Source organism: Pristis pectinata, chromosome 14, assembly GCF_009764475.1.
Source record: "Pristis pectinata isolate sPriPec2 chromosome 14, sPriPec2.1.pri, whole genome shotgun sequence".
Taxonomy (NCBI): Eukaryota; Metazoa; Chordata; class Chondrichthyes; order Rhinopristiformes; family Pristidae; genus Pristis; species Pristis pectinata.
Genome location: NC_067418.1, coordinates 402987 through 426660, shown reverse-complemented (window position 1 = coordinate 426660; position 23674 = coordinate 402987). Strand labels below are relative to the sequence as shown.

The 23674-nt window shown below is 45.6% G+C and overlaps 2 protein-coding genes across 2 annotated transcripts in view; one reads left to right on the top strand and one right to left on the bottom strand.

Moving 5' to 3' along the window:
* Positions 1 to 22100, top strand: part of psmd13 (proteasome 26S subunit, non-ATPase 13) — a 28267-nt gene extending 6167 nt beyond the window's left edge. Inside the window, exons 5-13 of the mRNA XM_052029533.1 lie at positions 412 to 455; positions 537 to 623; positions 1827 to 1998; positions 2775 to 2854; positions 2945 to 3070; positions 3422 to 3484; positions 10157 to 10237; positions 10811 to 10927; positions 20955 to 22100. Coding sequence (XP_051885493.1) covers positions 412 to 455; positions 537 to 623; positions 1827 to 1998; positions 2775 to 2854; positions 2945 to 3070; positions 3422 to 3484; positions 10157 to 10237; positions 10811 to 10927; positions 20955 to 21050 — 866 coding nt within the window. The 3' untranslated portion in view covers positions 21051 to 22100. The remainder of the gene's footprint in view (positions 1 to 411; positions 456 to 536; positions 624 to 1826; positions 1999 to 2774; positions 2855 to 2944; positions 3071 to 3421; positions 3485 to 10156; positions 10238 to 10810; positions 10928 to 20954) is intronic.
* Positions 22101 to 22460: 360 nt separating this feature from the next.
* Positions 22461 to 23674, bottom strand: LOC127577849 (cytochrome c oxidase subunit 8B, mitochondrial). Its single transcript, XM_052029461.1, has 2 exons — positions 23413 to 23674; positions 22461 to 22620 (listed from the first exon to the last, which is right to left on the bottom strand). Exons 1-2 carry the CDS (start codon positions 23530 to 23532, stop codon positions 22516 to 22518), a joined length of 225 nt encoding a protein of 74 aa, XP_051885421.1. The 5' UTR covers positions 23533 to 23674; the 3' UTR covers positions 22461 to 22515.

Here is a 23674-nt window from a genome sequence, read left to right as displayed (position 1 = left end):
ATCGCGCTACGCTATCATGCCACCAGTTTCTCACCAGTTGATCTTCGTCAAGTTTATTATTTTCCGGTCCACTTGGACCTTTTCAGATTTGAAGGAATTTTGGATGCACCATCTCTGTAGCCACATGTTTACAAGCCCTAAGGTGCAGACCCTCTGGTTTCGGGCAGTTGTCATCCTGTCATCCCATTCATTTACCCTTTTCTCTGTTATAATAATTATAACAGTATATATAATTATAAAAGATGAGAATAATTATAAGAGATATCAGGAGTTTAACGTGGTGTTGTAGTGTTCGGTACTAGGTTAACAGTAGTGCACAAGTGGGTGTTGTTGATTAGAGATTTTATTTATCCTAATAAGTAGCTTATCACTATCCTCAAGTGCCTTCTGATGTGCTTTGTTTAACTGCAGATCCTAATGTGGCTTTAACATTTTTGGAAAAAACTAAAGAAAAGGTCAGTGTTTTGATCTCTGTTGCACTTATTTTATTAGGTTCAATTCTATTTTATTTATTTTGCTCATTTTCATTTATTTAGGTCAAATCCAGCGATGAGGCAGTAATTCTGTGCAAAACCGCGATTGGTGCACTGAAATTAAATGTTGGTGATCTCCCAGTGACAAAGGTAGAGTTAAAAAAAATATATTGTTCTCCGATAGACTAGCAAGCAGTGAGGTTAAGCAGTTGCCCAGATACGTCCTTTTTACAAAAGTAGGATAAATCCAGTCCAGTTAATTATCACCCTATCAATGTCACCTCTACCAAAGGGTCGGAAGGTGTTGTCAACAGTGCTGTCAAGTGGCGCTTACTCAGCAGTAACACATGCTTCCATAGAAGTCAGAAACAGGAGAATTTGTAATGGGGAGCCAAGAAATGACAGAGCAGTTAAAGGGAATTTGTATTAATTAAAAATAGTGGTGGAGAAATTAATGAAAGCTAATAAATACCCGGGGCTGATAACCTGCATCCTGTGTACGGAAAAAGGTAGCCATGGAAATGATGCATCACAATCTGCTGGAGGAACTCCGTGGGTCAGGACTATGCAGGGTTTCGACATGAAACGTCAACAATTGCATTCCTTCCACAGATGCTGCATGACCCACTGTGTTCCTCCTGCAGATTGTGTGTTGCTCCAGCTTCCGGTGTCTGTAGTCTCCTCTGTCAGCCATGGGAATGGTGGTTGCATGGCCAAGATTCTATAGATTACAGAACCGTTCTTAGAGATCAGGGTGGCAAATGGAACCTCCCCGTCTGAAAAGGAGAGGGGAAAGATGGGAACTGTGACCAATTAGCCTAACACTGATAGTGACGAAATGCTAGAACCTATAATAAAGGAGGTGCCGACACTTGGAAAATGTCAGTGGAGTTAAACAAAGTCAATGTGGATTTATGAAGGGTGACTGTGTTTGATGAGCCAACTGAAGTTTTTTGAGGATGCGACATGGGGAATAGACAGAAGACGCTCCATCTATCACCACCCTCTGTCTTCTATGGGTGAGCCAATTCTGAATCCACACGGCCAAGTTTCCCTGGACCCCATGCCTCCTGACTTTCTCAATGAGCCTTCCATGAGGAACCTTACCAAGTGCCTTACTAAAATCTATGATTCAAATCCTGCCCTGGCCAGAGGGTGGGGGTCAGCTTTAATCGGGATACATGTCCCACGGGGGATGTTGAGGTGGGTGACTGTATAACTTGCGAATATTTGGAACCCATTATCCTCCCAGCATTTGGCCTTGGACCTGTTGGGTTATTGTTGATTTGTTCCTGTTGTCACAAGTGTACATGTATTTCAGAATGACTTCGACCTTCATTGGTTCTCTTCCAGAAAACAATTGAGGAGGTGGACGAGATGCTGACCAACCTCCCAGGCATCACCTCAGTTCACGGCCGCTTTTACGATCTCTCTAGCAAGTATTATCAGATTGTTGGGAACTACGCTTCTTACTACAAGGATGCCTTGAGATTTTTGGGTTGCATTGACATCAAGGATCTTCCAGGTAAAGACAGCAGTCGAAAGCCTTGCCGGGGGGGTTTGATGCTGATCCACGTGTGCTTGTGAAAGCTAACACTGCAGTTAATCACCAGCTGCAGCCCTCCGACTGTTCCTTCAAGAAGAGGGACAGCTGTCCCGCCTGCTCTTGGAGTGCCCCGAAGTTGGTGATGATACCCACCTCTGCCCGTGCAGTAATGTAGGTGCAGGCATGGCAATACTTCATCTTCCCTGGCACTGTTACTTGGCATAAGCAGGAGACTGCCCTTCAGCCCCTTGTGTCTGCTTCGCCATTCAGTAAAATCACTTTCCTACACTTACCCCATAGTCCTTGATTCCCCCAGTCTAAAATCTCCTGCTCTGTCCTCAGTGACTGAACCTCCACAACTTCCAAAGGTCACCACCCTCTGGTGTTCTTCTCAGCTCAGTCCTGGATGGCCAGATGGTCACTTTGAGACTGACCCCTGTTTCTAGACCCCCTGGTCAGAGGAAACCTCCCCACACCCACCCTGTCATCTCTGAATTCTGTATGTTCCAATGAGATCCCCTCCATGTCCACCCCCTCGCCCAGTGTGAAGGGAAGCCCTAGAGGTACAGCAGGAGGGGGCCATTCACCTGTTTGTGGGTGGAATATCGCCATGTCTCATCCCCAGTGACTCCATGCTGCGGTTCCGTTGTGGGATCTTCCATTGATCTCCACGTGTTTTCTGGAAGTGGCGCTGCCTCCGTGTTACTGGCAACAGACGTAGAACTCACGGGGAACCTTCCTATGTACTTATGCAGTGGCTGAGCATCAGGAACGAGCTTTCACCCTGGGACTGGCAGGGCTGTTGGGTGAAGGTGTCTACAACTTCGGAGAACTGGTGAGTAAATCTGGGGGATGAGAGTTTAGCTGCTTATAGCTATGCTGTGGTGTGTGACACTGGGAAATTTCCTATGTGTTCCCCCTCCAGCTCATGCATCCGGTGCTGGAATCGCTCAGGAGCACAGACAAGCAGTGGCTGATCGACACATTATATGCCTTCAACAGTGGGAATGTTGAGAAGTTCCAAGCTCTGAAAACATCTTGGGGTCAGCAGGTACGATGTTCGGGGGGAGGAGGTGGTGGGTGGGTTGTCAACGGTCCAGGGGAGGGATTGGGGGAGGTTGGTCAGGAGGTGGTGTGCACGGTTGGTCAGGAGGAGGTTGGAGGGGGTGGGGAGGTCAGAGAGAAGCCGGGTTGGTGGTGACAAGATTCTGGGGAGGTGGGAGGGCTGATGGTGGTGGGTGATGGAAGGGAGACGGGCTTGGAGGAGATGGGGACATTGTGGGGGGAGGGAGGGGGGAGAACTGGGAAGAGTTGGGTGATGGGACACAGAACATGGAGTGGGCTGGATATCTAGGCAGGTCCCTGACCAATGGTCTAATTCAGCTTTCCCGTGTGATTCCAGCCAGACCTGAGGGCCAACGAACTTCGGCTGATGCAGAAAATCCAACTGCTCTGCCTCATGGAGGTGAGTGAAGTGTCTTGTCTCTGTCCTGAGCAAACTAACCCCCCGAGCAAACCTCAGTTACTGCCAGTTATAATTGAGGAAAACCATACGATCGGATTTGTTTTGCCAATGCTGTTACTTTGTTTAAGAGTGGCAATAGGAATAATCCAGGAGATTATAGGCTGGTGAGCCTCACATCGGTGGTGGGGAAGCTGGTGGAGAGGGTTCTTAGTGGTAGGATTTACATATGATAAAGCATGGCCTGCTTAGGGCCAGTCAGTGTGGATTTGTGTGGGGTAGGTCATGTCTTACAAACTTGGTTGAGTTTTTGTTTTCTTTTTCAATCTTTTTATTAGTTTCCAAATTAATACATATTGATGTATAACATCGATGATTGTACATTTAATACAAAGAGATTAAGAGAACAATCATGGCATGAGTAATCATAAAGAGTAATAAAATATAAAATAAATCTTTAGATCTCACGATCTCTTAGCAGATGAATATAATATAAAAGAAGAGAAAGAAAAAGATTTATTGTGTATATAAAAGAAAAAAAATCCCCAAATCAATAATGAAACCAAACTAAAAAGAAAATTTCAAAAAAAAAGACAAAAAAAAAGAAAAAAAGACTGGACTGAAATTTCTCAATAGAAACAGAGCAATATTATGTTGTCAACTCCGTTCCTCTAAATTGAAACGTTATTGGAAAGGGATCTATATCATATGAAAGTATTGAATAAATGGACTCCAAATGTCTTCAAATTTAAGCAAAGGATCAACAGTACCACTCCTAATTTTTTCTAAGTTTAAAGATGATATAGTTTGAGAGAACCATTGAAAAGTAGTAGGGGGTATTGGATCCTTTAAGCAAAATGGATTGTTTGGCCATTAATGTGACAAAGGCAATCATACGGTTAGTGGAAGCAGATAAATGGCCAGACTCTATCCTTGGTAATCCAAGAATTGCAGTAATAGGGTGAGGTTGTAAATCAATATTCAATACAGTTGAGATAATGTTAAAAATGTCTTTCCAATCCAATATTTTTCCAAAAGAGGACAGGACCAAAACATACGTGTCAGAGAAGCCACATTGGATTTACGTCTGTCACATATGGGATTTATATGATGATAAAAACGGGCTAGCTTATCTTTTGACATATGGGTCCTGTGAACTATCTTAAAGTGTATCAAAGAGTGTCTGGCACACATTGAAGATGTATTAACTAAATGAAGAATTTTCTTCCATGTCTCTGTAGGTAGAGATGTCTGGAGTTCACTTTCCCATTCATTCTTAATTCTGTCCAATGATTCTAGACATATTTTCATAATTAAGTCATAAATTATTGCTATCAAGCCCTTCTGATAAGGATTAAGACCTAAAATTTTTTCCGTAATTTCAGTTTTGTAAGGTGTCAGAAAAGAGGGTATAGTAGTTTTTAAAACATTTCTAATCTGCAAATATCGAAAAAAAGTGTGATCTAGGCAAATTGTATTTGTTAGGCAATTGTTCAAAAGATGAAAAACAGTTATCAATGAATAGATGATGAAAACACACTGTTCCCTTCCTCTTCCATATGGAAAAAGCTGAGTCAACTCTGGATGGATGAAAGAAAAAATTAGATTGAATGGGACTTGACAAATTAAATTTATTCAATCCAAAAAATTTACAAAATTGAAACCATATTCGTATTGTATGTTTAACTGTTGGGTTAATCATTTGTTTGCTCAATTTGGTATTTGCAAAAGGGAGTGAAACTCCTAAAATAGAAACTAATGAAAATCCTTGTACTGATTGGGACTCAAGGTGTACCCAGTTGGGGCATTGAATTATGTCTAAATCTTGTATCCAAAAAATTAAATATTTGATATTAATTGCCCAATAGTATAATCTAAAGTTAGGCAAGGCCATACCGCCATCCTTTTTTTAGCTTTTGTAGATATTTCTTACTTAACCTTGGGTTTTTATTCTGCCAAATATATGAAAGAATTTTAGAATCAATAATGTCAAAAAAAGATTTCAGGACAAAAGTTGGAATCACTTGAAATAAATATAAAATTTTTGGTAAAATAGTCATCTTATCAGCATTAATTTGGCCTACCAATGATAAAGACAGTGGGGACCATTTACTAAATAATTGTTTAACATGGTCAATTAAAGGCAGTAAATTAACTTTAAATAAGTCCTTATGTTTCTTGGTAATTTTAACACCTAAATACATAAAATAGTTACTAATTTAAAAGGTAATTGCCTGTAAATTGGGGTTTGCATATTTAATGGGAAAAGTTCATTGTTATTAAGATTTAATCTATAGCCAGAAAAAACACTAAACTGATCTAGTAGTGGTAGTACTGCGGGGATAGATTCCTCCGGATTAGAAATATAAAGTAACAGGTCATCTGCGTAAAGAGATATCTTATGACTCTTCTGTCCGCGAGTAATGCCACATATATTTGAAGAATCCCGGAGAGCAATAGCCAAGGGTTCCAAAGCAATATCAAATAATAAAGGACTTAAAGGGCAGCCTTGTCTAGTACCTCAAAAAAGCCTAAACAAAGGGGATCTTTGATTATTAGTAAGTATTGAAGCCATAGGTGTATAATAAATCAGTTTGATCGCAGATATAAATTTAGAGCTAAAATTAAATTTTTGAAGTGTAATGAATAGATATTCCCATTCGACTCTGTCAAACACCTTTTGAGCATCTAGTGAGACAACACAATCCGGAATTTGGGATGAATATTTAATATTCATTAATCTCCTAATATTAAAATGTAAATAACGATTCTGAATAAATCCTGTCTGATCTTCAGAGATAATTTGTGGAAGAACCTTTTCCAATCTAAAGGCCAATATTTTGGAATCTACATTTAGTAAAGAAATAGGTCTGTAAGATGCACATTCAGTGGGATCTTTTTTAAGAATTAAAGAAACAGTTGCTTTGTAGAAGGACTGTGGTAGTTTACCCACTGATAGGGCATCTTTAAAAATTTTTGCTAACCAGGGAACAAGAATATCAGAAAAGGATTTTAAAAATTCAACTGTATATCCACCAGGGCCGGGTGTTTTACCCAAGTTCATTAAAAATATTACTTTCTTTATTTCTTCCTCCGAAATGGGTGCGTCTAATATAGAACGTTCATTTAAAGATAATTGGGGAATCTTCAAATCTCTTAGAAATTCATTCATTGATGTAGAGTCCTCAGGGGATTCTGATTGGTATAAAGGAGAATAAAATTCTTGAAAGGACTTATTAATTTGAACATGATCTATCATGTAGGTATCATCTGGTTTACGAATTTTATTAATCTGACGTTTAGTTAAAGTAGCTTTCAACTGGTTGGCCAATAATTTACCAGATTTGTCACCATGTATATCAAATTGACTTCTGGTTTTAAGTAGTAGATTTTCAATTGAAGATGTTAATAATAAACTATGTTGTAATTGGAGTTCTGTTCTCTTTTTATGAAACTCCAGATTAGGAATATCAGTATATTTTTTATTTATTTCTTTAATCTTGTCAGCTAACGTAGGTATTTCATTATTAGTTCGTTTTTTCAACCAGTGGAATATGAAATAATTTGACCACGGATATATGCTTTAAAAGTATCCCATATTATCCCACTGGAGATTTCTTCAGTGAAATTAGTTAGAAAGGAAAACGAAATCTGTTCTTTAATAAACTGGACAAAATTTAAGTCTTGTAAAAGAGAAGGGTTAAATTGCCATTGTCTGACACCAAAGGGATACATCTGGTAATTTAATTGATAATTTCAATGGTGCATGATCAGAAATGGCAATTGCATCGTACTTACAGTCCATAGTAAGTGGAGCTAATCTAGCATCAATAAAAAAAATCAATCCTCAAGTAATTATGGTAGACATGAGAAAAAAATGAAAATTCTTTATCATGTGGGTGTAGAAATCTCCAAACATCTAAAATTCCGGATTCAACTAAGAAGGAGTTAATAAAGGCAGCGGATTTGTTTGGAAGTGCAGGATTTGACAGATCTATCCGTCAAAGGGTTTAAACAGCAGTTGAGATCTCCTCCCATAATCAAAGTGTATTCATTTAAATTAGGAAAAAATGCAAACAGATGCTTAAAAAATTCTGGGTGATTTACATTGGGTGCATAAACATTAACCATAACAGCTTTTTTATTATGAAGTAAACCGGTAATTAATAAAAATCTACCATTTGGGTCTGATATTGTCTCATGATGAACAAATGAAATTGAGGAGTCTATAAAAATATTGACTCCTTTGACCTTTGCTTGTGAATTTGAATGGAACTGTTGACCCCTCCAAAATCTAACAAAAAATGTTGATTATCTTCCCTCCTGATATGAGTCTCTTGGGCAAAAATGATCTGAGCATTAAATCTGTGAAAAACTTTAAAGATCTTCTTGTGCTTGATCAGATTGTTTAAGCCGTTAGTATTCCATGAGATAAAATTAATAGTCTTATCCATTTTAACAGATTAAAAAAACATATGGTATGTAAAGGGTTAATCTTGCTATACTAGAGGCCCACTAGCAGGAAGAAATAAAAAAGTTCAAAGAGGAAGTGGATATGACGGCAATTTAGACATATTTGTAGTTCATCAGTCCAGAAAAAAAACCTAAAACCAGCCCCACCCCCCTCCCCCAACAGCCCAAAAACTGGCCAGTAGGCAGCCAGAAAGCTAACCTCTAATTGAACTAACCCCAGTTCTATTGGTGGCAGATGTCCAAGTTGGAAAAGTATGTAAACCACCCTCGGTGAGTCTAAACAGGCTATCGACATAGTCGAAATGGTGTTACCAAACTAACAACAATAGTTGTGAAATTGAAACAGAGCCAAAGGGCGTTAACCATCGACATTTAAAAAATGCAGTTTTATAATTATTTCGAAAAGAAAGCAAACGATCTGTCATTTGTTAAATTCTTAATTATTATTAAAAGAAAACGTTAAAAATATTAAAAGAAAGAAAAGGAAAGGTTTAAATCTAAAAATTAATTGCTTAATAAACCAAGTAGGTAGTAAATCAAAGGAAGAACACTATATCTCTTCCACATTTCTTAAGCTTCTAAAGTTAAAAGCTAGTTCATAAGAAATTCTTCGGCCTCTTGGACAGATTTAAACCATTTGCGAGATTTATCAGGTAGAGTAGTTCTCAACCTTGCTGGGAATAATAATGCAGGATAATAATTGCTTTGATAGAGATGAGCCATAATTGGTTTGTAAGTCAGCCTTTCTTTCATAACTTCAGAGGTGTAATCTTCAACTATTCGAAACTTCCATTATTTAAATTGAATCATTCCACGTCCACAAGCAGTACGAATCAAGAGTTCCTTGATGCTGACATAATGAAATCTCAATATTACTGGCCGAGGTTTTTGGTCCGGGGCAGGTTTGGATCTTATTGCTCGATGAGCTCTATCAAGAATAGGCTGAACAGGAACCAAACACATTGACCAGAAGTTCAGAAAAGAAATCCATAGGGTTACCGGTCTCGGTGTTCTCTGGAAAGCCAATGATTCTTAAATTTCTTCTCCGGCTGCGCCCTTCCAGGTCGATGATCCTCTGTTGTTGCTTTTACGGGTTTTGCTTGGTCATAATTGTCTTTTTCAAGTGATTGGAGTTTGGCATCTCTCTCTTTACCAGCTTGGTCAAGTTCAGCAACTAATTGCTTTTGTTTAGCGTTTTCCTGGATAAGTGTATTTTGTCTGTCTTCAAGGCCCTTTAAAAGGGACTTCAATTCGGCAAAGCTCCGGTCAAACTTTTTATGCAGATTAGAAATAGCTTCCAAAGTAGGTTGGTCTCCATTACCTTTGCCATTAGCTGACACTTTAGCTCTCGTGTACATTTCAACAGTTAAAAATCAAAATTAAACTTGTGGCAGTATTATAAAAGACTTATTAAAGGGTGGTATATGAAAGATTAAAAAGTGACTGGAGCAAAGCCAAGTTGTGACTTACTCCATCGAGCGCCACCAATAGACTCCTGGCTGAGTTTTTGAGGAAGTGATGAAGATGATTAAGGAGGGTTAGGGTAGTGGACATTGTCTACGTAGACATTAGGGCATTTCACAAGGTCCCTCATGGGCAGAGCATTTGATGTTCTTAGCCATAGAGTTACAGAAACAGGCTCTTGGGCCCAACTCATCCCTGTCAATCAAGGTGCCTTCTTGAGCCAGTCCCATTTGACCCATATCCCTACAAACCTTTCTTATCCATGTACCTGTCCAAATGACCTTTGAATATTGTCATTGTACCTGCCTTTACAGCTTCTTACGGCATCTCTATATGCCCTCCACCTTCTGGGGAAAACCTGCCCCTCAGATCTCCTTTGAATCATTCCACTCTCATCTTGGTTCAAGGAATTTGACAGTGATCAGGAATGAAAGCCAATGGCAAAGAGCAAAGGGTAATGGAATTTCAGAGATGTTGGGCTACGACAGTAACGTTAAGACAGACATGAACAGGCAGGGACATCAAGTGGACCGTGTGCAGGCAAATGTGTAGTTTAAATTGGCACCATGTCCGGCACAGACATCATGGACTGAAGGGCCTGTTGCTGTGCTGTACTGTTCTGTAACAGCACAGAGGGACTGCAGGGTGGGTGGATGTGGTTAACTGGTGGGTTTGTGGTTGGGATGTCTGGTTATTGAGTGTGTCCCAGTGTGAGGAAGGAATGTTCTTTGTGTTTAGATGACCTTCACACGTCCAGCTAACCACCGACAGCTGACGTTCAAGGAGATCTCTCAGATTGCCAAGGTTCCTGTTAGTGAGGTGAGCTGTTCTGTAGTAACTTTGTACCAATTAATTTAAAATGTGTAGATCGTTAAATGTAACAAGTAAACGAGGTTGACAGTTGTCTGTCCATCTGGAGAAGCTGTTGTCTCCTGCCAGGCTGGCTTCATTCAGTGACACAGTCTGATCCTCAGCTCCTCTCTGGTCCCTGAATCCCATAGCCACAAGGCCCTACCTCTGTACCTTGGTCCTGCATATACTTGGTGATGGAGCCTTCTGAGAATTTTACAAAGAACCTGTGGCCCTCAGTAAAGCAACTTCTCTCCAACCCTTCAGACTGTTCCCAGTTCTAATCCAGCCAATGGAAATGGCATCTTCCCTGCCTGAGAATCTTGTGTCTTTTACTGAGCTCTCATCCTCATGAATGTGGCTCATTCTTTCTGGATCTTTCCAGATGGAGTAACTCCTCATGCTGGGAGCCACTCGTGTAAACCTGCACTGGACTGAATCCTTGTGTAAGGAGCCCAGGACTGCTCCACCTCCGATCTCCCTGACTCCACTATCTCTCATTGGCCGAGTTTGTCTGGTGTGTGACCATTGCTGTGCCCACAGGTGGAACTGCTGGTGATGAAGGCGCTGTCTGTGGGTCTGGTGAAGGGCAGCATAGATGAAGTGGATGAGCGAGTTCACATGACGTGGGTCCAGCCCCGAGTGTTGGATCTGCAGCAGGTAAATGCTGAATCTCCAGGGAACTGGAGAGTGTTTCAGTAATTAGTACGTGATCAATCACTTCGCTGAAACTTGGTTTAAAAGTTAGAATTCCCAGAGAAAGTTTTCTATTGTGATTGCAATGCCGACCTCTTGATTTAAACTAATGATGTTGATGTCTGTCATAGAGCAATACAGCATGGATACAGGCCCTTCGGCCCAACCAGTCCATGCCGACCACGGTGCCCACCCAGCTAGTCCCAATTTCCTGCATTCGGCCCATATCCCTCCAAGCCCCGCCCCTCCATGTACCTATCCAAGTGCTTCTTAAATGATCCTGTTGTACCTGCCTCTCCCACTTCCTCTGACAGCTCGTTCCATGTATTCACCACCCTCTGTGTGAAAAAGTTGCCCGTCAGGTCCCTTTTAAATCTTTCCCCCTCGCCCTAAACCTATGCCCCCTAGTTCTTGACTCCCCTACCCTGGGGAAAAGACTGTTACCGTCCACCTTATCTATGCATCCCATAACTTTAAACATTTCTATAAGGTCGCCCCTCATTCTCCTGCGCTCCAAGGAATAAAGACCCAGCCTGGCCAACCTCTCCCTATAACTCAGGCCCTTGAGTCCTGGTAACATCCTCGTAAATTTTCTCTGCGCTCCTTCCAGTTTAACCCCGTCTTTCCTATAACAGGGCGACCAAAACTGTACACAGTGCTCCAAGTGCGGCCTCACCAATGACTTATATGCTGCTACATAATGTCCCAGCTCCTATACTCAGTGCCCTGACTGATGAAGGCCAGTGTGCTAAACACCTCTTTCACCACCCTGTCTACCTGCGAGCCGCTTTCAACAAACTATGCACTTGTACTCCTAGGTCCCTCTGTTCCATTACTCCCCAGTGCCTTACCATTCATAGTATAAGTCTTACACTGGTTTGACTTTCCTAAATGCATCACCTCACACTTATCTGTATTGAAATCCATTTGCCACTCCTCAGCCCACTTCCCTAACTGATCAAGATCCCCCTGTAATATACAATAACCTTCTGCACTATCAACAACACTTCCTAATTTCATGTTATCCGCAAACTTACTGATCAAGCCTTGTGCATTCACATCCAAATCATTTTTATAAATAATGAATAACAAGGGTCCCAACACCAACCCCTGCAGCGCACCACTAGTCACCGGCCTCCATTCTGAGAAAAGAGGGTGGTGCCTTCAACCACCCTCCTCTGCTTCCTTCCTCCGAGCCAATTTCAAACCCACCTAACTAACTCTCCCTGGACTCAATGATACCTAACCTTCCAGACCAGCCACCATGTGGGACCTTGTCGAAGGCCTTTAGCGAGTCCAAATAGACAACATCCACTGCCCTACCCTCATCTACTTTTTTTGTTACCTCTAAAAAAAAAAACTCTGAAAGGTTTGTCAAGCACGACTTCCCTCACACAAAGCCATGCTGACTCCTCCTAATCAGACTGTTGATCCAAATGCTGGTAGATCCTGTCCCTCAGAATTCCCTCCAGTAACTTCCCCTCCAGGCTGGCTGGCCTGTAGTTCCCTGGCTTGTCTTTGAACAATAGAACATGAGTCACCTTCCAGTCCTCAGGAACTTCACCAGTGGCTAACAATGAAAGAAGTAGCTCTGCAAGGCCTCTACAATTTCTCCTCTGTCCGTGGATGTACTTGGTCAGGCCCTGGGGTTCACCTTAATGTGCTGTAAGGCTGCAAATACCTCCTCCCTGATGATACGAATTTCCTCCAAAACACCTCATCTCTTGAGCAACCATGATTTCTCTTCAGTGAACACAGGGGAGAAATATTCATTAAAAAACCCACCCATCTCCTGCAGCTCGAGACACAGGCAGCCCTGCAGATCTCTAAGAGGACCCACTCTCTTCCTGGCCACCCTTTTAATATATCTATAGAACTTCTTGGGATTTTCCTTAACTTTACTTACCAGATCCATCTCATATCCTCTCTTTGTCCTCCTAATTTCCTTCTTAAGAGTATTCTTAATCTTTTTATAGTCATCACGGATGCACTTGTCCCTGACCTCCTAAACCCAATGTATGCTTCCCTTTTCTTAACCAGAGCCTCAATATCTCTTGCCAGCCAGGGTTTCCTAAACTTGACAGGTTTACCCTTCACCTGAACAAGAACCTACTGCTCTTGAACCCTTAATATCACATTCTTGAAAGCCTCCCACTTGCCATTCATTCCTTTCCCTTCAGACAGGCTCACCCAATCGACCTCTGTCAGATCCTGCCTAATTCCCCCAAAATTAGTCCTGCTCCAGTTTAGGACCCTAACCTGTGGGTCTGTCCCATCCTTTTCCATCTGAAAACTAATAGAATTATAGTTACCAGAGCCAAAGTGCTCCCTGACTGCAACTTCCGTTACTTGCCCTACCTCGTTCCCCAAAGTCCAGTATTGTACCCTCCTGAGTAGGGAAACTATTGACTCAGGAAACTTTTATAGAACCATAGTACAATACAGGCCCTTCGGCCCACCATGTTGTACTGACCTTCAAACCACATCTAAAACTATCTAACCCCTTCCTCCCACATATCCCTCAATCTTAAATTCCTCCATATGCTTATCTAACAATCTCTTGAACTTGACCAACGTATCAGCCTCCACCACCACCCCAGGCAGCGCATTCCATGCACCAACCACACTCTGGGCAAAAAACCTCCCTCTGACATCTCCCTTGAACTTCCCACCTATTACTTTAAAGCCATGTCTTCTTGCTTTGAGCATTGGTGCCCTGGGAAAGAGGTGCTGGCTGTCCACTCTATCTATTCCTCTTAATATCTTGTATACCTCGATCATGTCTTCCTCATCCTCCTGCTCTCCAATGGAAGCCCTAGCTCCTTTAGTCTCTCCTCATTATCCATACTCTCTAAACCAGGCGATTTACATCCTGGTAAATCTCTGCACCCTTTCCAAAGCTTCCACATCCTTCCTATAATGAGGTGACCAGAACTGGACACAGTATTCTAAGTGTGGCCTAACCAGAGTTTTGTAAAACTGCATCATTACTTCGCGGCTCTTAAACTCGATCCCACGACTTATGAAAGCTAAAATCCCATAAGCTTTCTTAACTACCTTATCTACCTGTGAGGCAACTTTCAGTGATCTGTGGATATGAACCCCCAGATCCCTCTGCTCTCTACACTGCCCAGAATCCTGCCATTTACCTTGTACTCCGCCTTGGAATTTCTCCTTCCAAAGTGTACCACCTCACACTTCTCTGGATTGAACTCCATCTGCCACTTGTCAGCCCAGCTCTGCATCCTATCAATATCCCTCTGTAAGCTTCGACAGCCCTCCACACTATCCACAACACCACAGATCTTCGTGTCGTCTGCAAACTTGCTAACCCACCCTTCCACCCCCTCATCCAAGTTATTAATAAATATCACAAAAAGTAGAGGTCCCAGAACCGATCCCTTTGGGACGCAACTAGTCACAGCCCTCCAATCCAAATGCACTCCCTCCACCACAACCCTCTGCTTTCTACAGGCAAGCCAATTCTGAATCCACACGGCCAAGCCTCCCTGGATCCCTTGGCCTCTGACCTTCTGAAGAAGCCGGCCATGCGGAACCTTATCAAATACCTTACTAAAATCCATGTAGACCACATCCACTGCACTACCCTCATCAATCTTCCTGGTCACCTCCTCAAAGAACCCTATCAGACTTTTGAGGCAAGATCTTCCCTTCACAAAGCCATGCTGGCTGTCCCTAATCAGTCCATGATTCTCTAAATGCTCATAGATCCTATATCTTAGAATCCTTTCTGACAGCTTACCCACCACAGACGTAAGGCTCACTGGTCTGTAGTTCCCTGGACTATCCCTACTACCTTTTTTGAATAAGGGGACAACATTCGCTACCCTCCAATCCTCCGGTAACATCCCTGTGACCAACGAGGACTCAAAGATCCGAAGCAACGGTTCAGCAATCTCCTCCCTCGCCTCATGAAGCAGCCTGGGGAATATTCCATCAGGACCTGGGGACTTATCTGTCCTAATATTTCCTAACAGCTCCAACACATCCTCTCTCTTGATATCTACATACTCTAGAACATTACCCTCACCCACACTGTCCTCAGCATCATCAAGACCCCTCTCCTTGGTGAATACTGAAGAGAAGTATTCATTGAGAACCTCACCCACTTCTACAACTTCCAGGCACATCTTCCCACCTTTGTCTTTAATCGGACCTACCTTTACTCTAGCCATCCTTCTGCTCTTCACATACGAGAAAAAAGCCTTGGGATTCTCCTTAACCCTACTCGCCAAAGCCTTTTCATGTCCCCTTCTCGCTCTCCTCAGCCCCTTTTTAAGTTCCTTCCTTGCTACCCTATATTCCTCACGAGCCCTGTCTGATCCTTGCTGCTTACACCTTATGCATGCTGCCTTCTTCCTCCTAACTAGTTGTTCCACCTCTCTTGTCACCCACGGTTCCTTCACCCTGCCATTCCTTCTCTGCCTCACCAGGACAAATTTATCCCTAACATCCTGCAAGAGATCCCTGAACATCGACCACATCTCCATAGTACATTTCCCTTCAAAAATGTCATCCCAATTTACACTCCCAAGTTCTCACTTTATAGCCTCATAATTCGCCTTTCCCCAATTAAATATCTTCCTGTCCTCTTTGCTCCTATCCCTGTCCATGACAATTCTAAAGGTTATGGATCAATGGTCACTGTCCCCCAAATGCTCACCCACCAATAGATCTGTCAATTGTCCCGGTTCATTACCTAAAAGTAGATCTAATATTGCATTCCCTCTAGTCGGCCTGTCAACATAGTGTGTCAGGAATCTGTCCTGGGCACACATAACAAACTCTGCCCCGTCTAAGCCTTTGGCACTAAGTAGGTGCTAATCAATATTTGAAAAGTTTAAGTCTCCCATTATAATAACCCTGTTATTTTCGCATCTTTCCAAAAACTGCCTCCCAATCTGCTCCTCAGTATCCCTGCTGCTACCGGGGGGCCTATAGAATACTCCCAGGAGGGTAACTGCCCCTTTCTTCTTCCTAACTTCCACCCATATTGACTCTAGAGAGGATCCTTCTACATTATCCACCCTTTCTGCAGCTGTAACTGTGTCCCTGACCAGTATCACCACCCCTCCTCCTCCCCCCTCCCTCTCCCTTTTAAAACACTGAAAACCAAGAATATTTAATATCCATTCCTGCCCTGATGTCAGCCATGTCCCTGTAATAGCCACAATATCGTAGTCCAATGTACTTATCCAAGCTCTCAGTTCATCTCCCTTATTCCTGATGCTTCTTGCATTTAAGTAAATGCACTTTAGCCCATCCACCTTACTATTTTTATAGCCTGTACTCTGCTTCTCCTTCCTCAAAGCCTCTCTACCTGTCAGATCTGACTTTTCCCCATCCCCTTCTTCCTCTGACCTACCCCTCTGGTTCCCTTCCCCCTTACGATCTAGTTTAAACCTTCCTGAACCACCCTTGCAAACCTGGCTGCAAGGATATTGGCCCCCCTCATGTTCAGGTGTAACCCGTCCGCTCTGTACAGGTCCCACCTTCCCCAGAAGAGATCCCAATGATCCAAAAATCTAAAACCCTCCTGCACCAACTTCTCAGCCACACATTTATCTGCCATCTCCTCCTATTCCTACCTTCACTATCGCGTGGCACTGGCAGCAATCCCGAGATTGCTACCCTTGAAGTCCTGTTCTTCAGCCTTCTGCCTAGCTCGCTAAACTCACTTTCCAGGACCTCATCCCTCTTCCTACCTATGTCGTTGGTACCAACATGAACCACGACTCCTGGCTGTTCTCCCTCCCGCTCTAGAATCCTGTGGACCCGATCAGTGACATCCCGGACCCTGGCACCTGGGAGGCAACATACCATCTGGGATTCATGCTCACTGCCACAGAACCTCCTATCTGTTTCCCTGACTATCGAGTCCCCTATCACTACTGCCCTCCTCTTCTTCTCCCTTCCCTTCTGAGCAGCAGGACTGGTCCCAATGCCGTAGATCTGGCTACTGCTGCTTGATCCCTGCAGGTCATCTCCCTCAACAGCTCCCAAAGCGGAAAACCTGTTACTGAGGGGAACAGCCTCCGGGGTCCTCTGCTCTATCTGCCTGTTCGTTTTCTTTTTCCTTTTCCCTCCCCTGACAGTCACCCTTCTATCTACTTCCTGGACTCCAAAAGTACCTGCTCTAAGGGGTTACCTCAATGGTATTTCATGGACACATTTCACAAATTCCACCCCGTCCAGGCCCTAACACTCTGGGTAGCCCAGTCAATACCAGGGATTTTAAAATCTCCCACTAATACAGCCCTATTATTCTTACAACTATGAGCAATTTCTCTACACACCTGCTCCTCAAGGTCCCGTTGACTACTGGGTGGTCTATAATGCAGCCCCACTAGAGGGACCCTCCCATTCTTGTTTCTAAGTTCGACGCATATGGCCTCACTGGACGATCCCCCAGAACGTCGTCTCTAAGCACTGCTGTTATGTCCTCAAAAAGGCAAAACCCCCTCCTCACTTACCTGCACCTCTGTCACACCTGTAGCATCTGTATCCTGGAACATTGAGCTGCCAGTCCTGCCCTTCTCTCAGCCATGTTACTGTTCTGCCTACAACATCCCAGTCCTCAGATCCAATCCATGCCCTGAGGACATCCACCTTACCTGTTAAACCTCGTGCATTGAAATAAATGCATCTTAACTGGGTATTCCTTTCCCTGCCTTTACTGTACCCCTGGTTATCCTGATCACTAAACTTGCTCTCGCTGGCTGCTGCTTTATCCCATGCTTGCTCCTGTTCGGAGTCCCACCCTCCCACCAATCCAGTTTAAATCCTCCCATGTCGCATTAGCAAATTTCCCTGCAAGGATATTGGTCCCTCTGTGGTTCAAGTGCAACCTGTCCCCCTTGTACAAGTCGCCGCTACCCTAGAAGAGATCCCAATGGTCCAAGAACCTGAATCCCTGCCTCCTGCACCAGCTCCTCAGTCACAACTTCATCTGGCTTATCCTTCTATTTCTGACCTCACTAGTAGGTGGCACCGGAAGTAATCCGGAGGTCACTCCCCTCGAGGTCCTTCTTCTTAACTTCTTGCCTAACTCTGTACTCATTCTGCAGGACCTCATCCCTTGAGCTACATATGTCATTTGTACCAACATGTACAACGACTTCTAGCTGTTCACTCTCCCCCTTGAGTATTTTCTACTCGGAGACATCCTTGACCCTGGCACCCTGGAGGCTTGAAGTCCTGAGTTACAGGGATAGGTTGAATAGGTTAGGACTTTATTCCCTGGAGTGCAGGAGAAGGAGGGGAGATCTTATAGAGGTATACAAAATTATGAGGGGTATAGATAGGGTGAATGCATGCAGGCTTTTTCGCCTCAGGTTGGGTGAGACTAGAACTAGAGGACATAGGTTTAGGGTGAAAGGTGAAGTATTTAAGATTAAATATCTTTATTTGTCACATGTACGTTGAAACACACAGTGAAATGCATCTTTTGCGTAGAGTGTTCTGGGGGCAGCCCACAAGTGTCGCCACGCTTCCGGCGCCAACATAGCACGCCCACAACTTCCTAACCCGTACGTCTTTGGAATGTGGGAGGAAACCGGAGCACCCAGAGGAAACCCACGCAGACACGGGGAGAACGTACAAACTCCTTACAGACAGCGGCCAGAATTGAACCTGGGTTGCTGGTGCTGTAATAGCATTAAGCTAACTGCTACACTGCTGTACTTGGTTGATCTGAGGGGGATCTTCCTCACTCAGAGGGTGATGCGAGTGTGGAACGAGCTGCCAGCGGAAGTGGTGGATGCGGGGTCAATTGTTAGACTTAAGAGAGGTTTGGATAGGTACATGGATGGGAGGGGTTTGGAGGGATATGGTCCAGGCGCAGGTAGATGGGACTAGGCAGAAAACCAGTCTGGCATGGACTAGGTGGGCCGAAGGGCCTGTTTCTGTGCTGTAGTGCTCTGTGACACCGTCCTGGTAACTCTGCTATGGCCATAGACTCTCCACCTGTCCCCCTCACTATCGAGTCTCCTATCACTATCGCCCTGACTGACTGCTCGCTTTCTCTCAGAGCCGGTCACAGTGCCAGAGACCTGACTGCAGCTGCTACCCCCCAAAAGATCATCCCCCTCAACAGTATCCAACGAGGTCTACTGTTAGTGAGGGGAATGGCCACAGGCCACTGTCTGCCTCCTGCCCTTACTTCTCATGGTGGTCACCCATCTATCTGAAGCCTGAACCTGAGTGTGAGCACTTCACTAAAACTCTCAGCTTCCTGGATGATCCCGAGTACATACGGCTCCAGTTCCTTGACCCAGTCTGTCAGGAGCTGCATCTGGGTGCACTTCCCACAGATGTAGTCATCAGGGAGTCCATGAGGTTCTCTGACTTCCCACATCTTGCAGGAGGAAGCATTCTTCTGCCATCCTATCTACACTGATTAAGGATCAACAGCAATATAAAACATTACCTGTGCCTCACAAGCCTGATAGGGTTCTTTGAGGAGGTGACCAGGAAGATTGATGAGGGTAGTGCAGTAGATGTGGTCTACATGGAGTTTAGTAAGGCGTTTGACAAGGTTCCACATGGTAGGCTTCTTCAGAATGATCCCAAGGGATCCGGGGGGGCTTGGCCTTGTGGATTCAGAATTGGCTTGCCTGTAGAAAGCAGAGGGTTGTGGTGGAGGGAGTGCATTTGGATTGGAGGGCTGTGACTCGTGGTGTTCCACAGGGATCGGTTTTGGGACCTCTACTTTTTGTGATATTTATTCATGACCTAGATGAAGCGGGGTGGAAGGCTGGGTTAACAAGTTTGCAGATGACACAAAGATCAGTGGTGTTGTGGATAGTGTGGAGGGCTGTTGAAGCTTGCAGAGGGATATTGATACGATGCAGATCTGGGCTGAGAAGTGGCAGATGGAGTTCAATCCAGAGAAGTGTGAGGTGGTACACTTTGGAAGAACAAACTCCAAGGCGGAGTACAAGGTAAATGGCAGGATTCTGGGCAGTGTAGAGGAGCAGAGGGATCTGGGGGTTCATATCCACAGATCACTGAAAGTTGCCTCACAGGTGGATAGGGTAGTTAAGAAAGCTTATGGGATGTTAGCTTTCCTAAATCGTGGGATCGAGCTTAAGAGCCACAAGGTAATGATGCAGCTCTACAAAACTCTGGTTAGCCCACACTTGGAGTACTGTGTCCAATTCTGCTCGCCTCATTATAGGAAGGATGCGGAAGCGTTAGGAAGGGTGCAGAAGAGATTTACCAAGATGCTGCCTGGATTAGAGTATGGATTATGAGGAGAGACTAAAGGAGCTAGGGCTTTACTCATTGGAGAGGAGGAGGATGAGGGGAGACATGATAGAGGTATACAAAATATTAAGAGGAATAGATAGAGTGGACAGCCAGCGCCTCTTTCCCAGGGCACCAATGCTCAATACAAGAGGGCACGGCTTTAAGGTAATGGGTGGGAAGTTCAAGGGTGATGTCAGAGGGAGGTTTTTCACCCAGAGAGTGGTTGGTGTATGGAATGCACTGCCTGGCGTGGTGGTGGTGGAGGCTGATACATTGGTCAAGTTCAAGAGATTGTTAGATAAGCATATGGAGGAATTTAAAATAGAGGGATATGTGGGAGGAAGGGGTTAGATAGTCTTAGGCGTGATTTAAAGGTCGGCACAACGTGGTGGGCCGAAGGGCCTGTATTGTGCTGTATTGTTCTATGATTCTCCTCACCCAAGCTCTCATTCCCCATGCCTGCGCCACTTGCTCTGCCTCTTCACGCCAAAGCCTCAGCTGCCCACTCTAACACTGGCCCACGGTCACAATGGCTGCACCACTTGACTCTACCTTTTCATTGGCTGCTGTCAATTAGCTAATTAGCCAATCAACTGTTAACTAATGATTTGCAAACTTGCCTTTTTTTTGAGTCCTGTGAAGTGAAACTTGATTTATGATGTTTTGTCTCCTGTCAGCTGTGGATCCTCGCGGGTCTGATAATCCCTGCTCTGCTTTACAGATTAAAGGGATGAAGGAGCGATTGGATTACTGGTGTGAAGATGTGAAGAATGTGGCTCTGCTGGTGGAGCACCAAACACAGGACATCTTAACCTGAGCCCAGCGACCACCCTCTACACACCAGTCCCATCACAAGCACCAGTGATATCACTGACGTGTTCTGGAACCATATATTTTAAAGATTTATTTGTTTGGGGGGGGGTGGGTGGGGGGAGATGGGGGTGGCTGTCATAGATGGGATTTGTATGAAGTAGTTTGATTTGTGTCCCTTCACACAAATTTACCAGGAGGAGTCACCTGGTTCAGTGATATCTCAGAATGTTCCTCAAGCTGTTTGATTCCAGCTCAGGTGAGCACTCCCACCAAACCCGTCACTTACCTCTCCAGATGCTGTCTCACTCGCTGTGTTGATTGGTTGTGAGGCGAGCTTGTTGTGAGCGACACCTGACACGGTTTTGAGCAATTGTCTCAGAGGCTCCTGTTGTCTGCTGACTTGATCCCCAGAGCCCTCTCTCTGCCCTGCTCCCTTTTAATGTACAGTGGCCTCTAGGTTGCTGCAGTGGCAATATGGGTTAAATCTAATCATCCCGTGAACCCATTCAAATTTTCCTGGGCGGTTTGAGAACCTGGATGTTTTCTTCATTAATCTTGTGTAGGGAGGGAGGTTTCAGCTCATGTTCTGTCTCCAGTCCACACTAACCTGGTGACAATGAGATCCACCGTCACATCAGTCGTCAGGTGGGCAGCCCACCAGCTGGATGCCAGTGTCACTGATACACCCCCTGAGGGAGGGGTGGTGACTGGGTCCTGTCCGCAGATGTGGAGCGAGGTGTTTCTCTGGGAACTGCGCTGTGTAAATGGGTCAGTCTACCTGTTGAGGTGAGTGTGGGGGGCGCAACCCCTCACCCCTCTTTTAAAACAATTTTTTAGATGTCAGGACTGAAGTTTTTGTGAAATCAGTGGGGGGGGCTATTAGTGAGGGGGGTGGGATCAGCATGTGGGGGCAACCCTTGTAGTGGAAGCAACCCTTGTAGTGGAAGCAACCCTTGTAGTGGAAGCAACCCTTGTAGTGGAAGCTGCGCTGGGAGGAGTTGCAGCATCACTTGTTTGTGAGTGGACAATGCTTTTTAATAAAGTGTGACCCTTCTGCACCCCCCTCATTATTCGTCAGTGACCCCTCCCCCCCACCGGTTGGGCCGAAGGGCCTGTTCCCTGCTGTGTCCATCACTCTCTGGGTGAGCTCCTCTGTCACCACTTCCCCTTCTCTAGTCCCCCCTCCACCCACTGCCCTGCCCAGAATCTGGGGGTGGGGGAGAGGGGCAGGGAGGTGCTGGGGAGAGGGCGAGGGGAGGGGGTAGGGAGGTGGGAAGGCAGGGGGTGGAGGGGGTAGGGAGGTGGAGTGAGGTAGATGGGGTGGGGGAAGAAGGGAGTGGAGGAGGGGGGGCTGGGGAGAGGGAGGAGGTGAGGGAGAGGGGGGAGGGGTGAAGAAGCTGAAACGGCACCAGGGTTGCGATTCGGAGGGTTTTATTGGGGCGACTCCCGGTGCGGCTCCGGCCGCCTCTTCACGGACCCTTCATCCTGCGCCGGTGGGGCTCCAGGTGAGCGAGAACCCAGCCCGAGGGAATCAGCATGCAGGCGGTCAGCACCGCAAGTCCGGTCACCTGCTCCTGTAGGGCAAGTAACATCTGGCGTGAGGGCGTCCCCGCACTGGCAACATCTGGCGTGAGGACGTCCCCGCACTGGCAACATCTGGCGTGAGGGCGTCCCCGCACTGGCAACATCTGGCGTGAGGGCGTCCCCGCACTGGCAACATCTGGAGTGAGGGCGTCCCCGCACTGGCAACATCTGGCATGAGGGCGTCCCCGCACTGGCAACATCTGGAGTGAGGGTGTCCCCGCACTGGCAACATCTGGCATGAGGGCGTCCCCGCACTGGCAACATCTGGCGTGAGGGCGTCCCCGCACTGGCAACATCTGGAGTGAGGGCGTCCCCGCACTGGCAACATCTGGCGTGAGGGCGTCCCCGCACTGGCAACATCTGGCGTGAGGGCGTCCCCGCACTGGCAACATCTGGCGTGAGGGTCTGTCGTTGCACAGAACAGCCAGACGTGGCACTCACTCACCCCCAGCCTGTACCTCTCGCCGCCCCCCCCTCCCCCCACCTTATTCCGGCTTCTGCCCTCTTCCTCCCAGTCCCGGTGAAGGGTCTCGGCCCGAAATATCGTCTGTTTATTTCCCTCCACAGATGCTGCCTGACCTGCTGAGTTCCTCCAGCACTTTGTGTGTGTTGCTGCCCTGGATGTAAACAGCTGGACTGAGGGCCCATCGCACAGAACATATGCAGTGTCCACCCCCGGGTGGTCAACATCTGGAAGGCGCACCCCTGGGTGTGACCATCCGCAGGGACCCCTCCCTCACCCCACGACCACCCGCCCCCTCCCGCGGTGACTCCAGCCTTACCATCGCTGTCAGCTCCTCTTTGCCGGGTTTGGAGACGATCCTGGCGGCGGGGACGCGCTGCTGGAGCCGGGGGAGCAGGAGCCGCAGGGCTCGGCCAGCGGGGACACACACCCTCTGCATCTCGCTGCTGAATGGGTCTGGATGGCGGCCGCGGCTGGAATTTCAGCCGCCCCAAGGTCACTGGCAAAGGCACCGAGTTAACGCACAACTGGCACTAACTATTATTGCAGAGACTTGGCTCGGCTCGTCCCCCGTGACCAAT

What these genes read in the sequence shown, in the direction of transcription:
- LOC127577849 (XM_052029461.1), bottom strand. Translation starts at nt 23,532, where the DNA reads ATGCAGAGGGTGTGTGTCCCCGCTGGCCGAGCCCTGCGGCTCCTGCTC. An exon ending in AAGAGGAGCTGACAGCGATG is followed by an intron (nt 22,621 to 23,412) that starts GTAAGGCTGGAG and finishes CTTGCCCTACAG; the next exon opens with GAGCAGGTGACCGGACTTGC.